At 53.3% G+C, this 1430-nt stretch overlaps 1 protein-coding gene across 1 annotated transcript; it reads right to left on the reverse strand.

The window, feature by feature from the left end:
* Positions 1-391: 391 nt before the first annotated feature.
* On the reverse strand, positions 392-942 carry LOC309812462 (histone H2A.V-like). The gene has a single exon (XM_082636253.1). It carries the CDS (start codon positions 840-842, stop codon positions 456-458), a length of 387 nt encoding a protein of 128 aa, XP_082492379.1. The 5' UTR covers positions 843-942; the 3' UTR covers positions 392-455.
* Between the last annotated feature and the right edge of the window lie 488 nt (positions 943-1430).

Raw genomic sequence — 1430 nt, forward strand, 5'->3', positions numbered from 1 at the left:
AGAGTTTTCACGGACTCCCTCCCGGCTAGCTGTGGCACATTAGCCCCCTTCAGGCTGAGTTCTCGCCGCCAGCCCCAGTCCTCTCCCTGCGCTCTGACCGAAGCCCGAGCCTCAGCTTCCAGCGCTGCGCGCCCCGGCGGGCGAGCAGACAAGCCTCTCGGGCTGGTGAGTGCCGCTCGGCACCGATCCTCTGTGTGCGGATCTCTCCGCTTTGCCCTACCCAGGTATGTGGGGAGTTTCTTGCCTTTTGGGAGGTCTGGGGTCTTCTGCCAGCGTTCAGTAGGTGTTCTGTAGGAGTTGTTCCACGTGTAGCTGTATTTCTGGTGTATCCGTTGGGAGGAAGGTGATCTCCGCGTCTTACTCTTCCGCCATCTTACCCGGAAGTCCCCCATTATTTCTTCTGTCCCAGTTACAGTACAATGACGGGGAGGAAGAGGCTTGGTTAGAACAAGTCTCTAAGCAGTTTTCTGCTGTCCCTTCTTTCCAATCAGAGACTTGTGGATGTGAGGGATCACACCACCCCCAGCTATGGTAGCCTTGATAAGAGAATCCAACTCTTCATCACCACGGATTGCAAGTTGCAAGTGGCGCGGAGTGATGCACTTAACTTTGAGATCCTTGGAAGCATTACCTGCCAGCTCCAGCACCTCAGCAGTGAGGTACTCCAGAATTGCGGCACTGTACACTGCAGCAGTGGCACCGACCCTTCCGTGACTTGTGGTGCGAGTCTTCAAATGTCTGTGGATACGGCCCACGGGAAACTGTAACCCAGCTCTCTGTGAGCGAGACACTGCCTTAGCCTTGGCCTTCCCACTGTCCTTTCCAGCTTTGCCTCCAGCCATGGTCTCGGCCGCTCCCGCCCTCGGTCCCGCCGAGCCGCCGCCACCACCGCTCGCGCAGCACGGACCGCCGCCGCCGCCACCGCCGCCGCCAGAGCCCGGACAATAACCCTCATTTTTTCTTAATCAAAGTAAAAGCTCATAATATAAAACTCAGTTTTCACCATCTTATTTTGCCCTGTATCTACTCTTATGGAGCTTCAATTTCTCATGCAAAATTCTGGTGTTTTCCCAATAGAGGATAAGGCCAAAGAGAAATGACACAGAGTCCGGAAGCTGGGAGAGAGTGATTTGAGACCAGTGCAAAGAGAAAGATCGGGACAAAGCTGGTTCGGGAGTAGGTAAATGATTAGGCAGTTACCATGGAAGGAGTTAGGAAGACATTGGACAGGAATTACAGCAGAGAAACAGGGAGTATAGTGAAGGGGTTTTGTAACAGATGGATGTGAGACCAAATCCCGGCTCTGCCATCTATTGACCATATAACCTTGGAAGAGGTATTCATCTCTCTGAACTTCCACTTCCTCATTTGGGAAAATGGGGAGACTCCCATCTTCCAGAGCTGTGGTGAAAGAACCTGTGTGAAGGCTA

Source organism: Mesoplodon mirus (genome assembly GCF_964341445.2).
Source record: "Mesoplodon mirus genome assembly, chromosome: 11".
Lineage (NCBI taxonomy): Eukaryota > Metazoa > Chordata > Mammalia > Artiodactyla > Ziphiidae > Mesoplodon > Mesoplodon mirus.

Excerpts from the sequence above, each read along its gene's own strand:
- LOC309812462 (XM_082636253.1), bottom strand. The coding sequence starts at position 842 with ATGGCTGGAGGCAAAGCTGGAAAGGACAGTGGGAAGGCCAAGGCTAAG.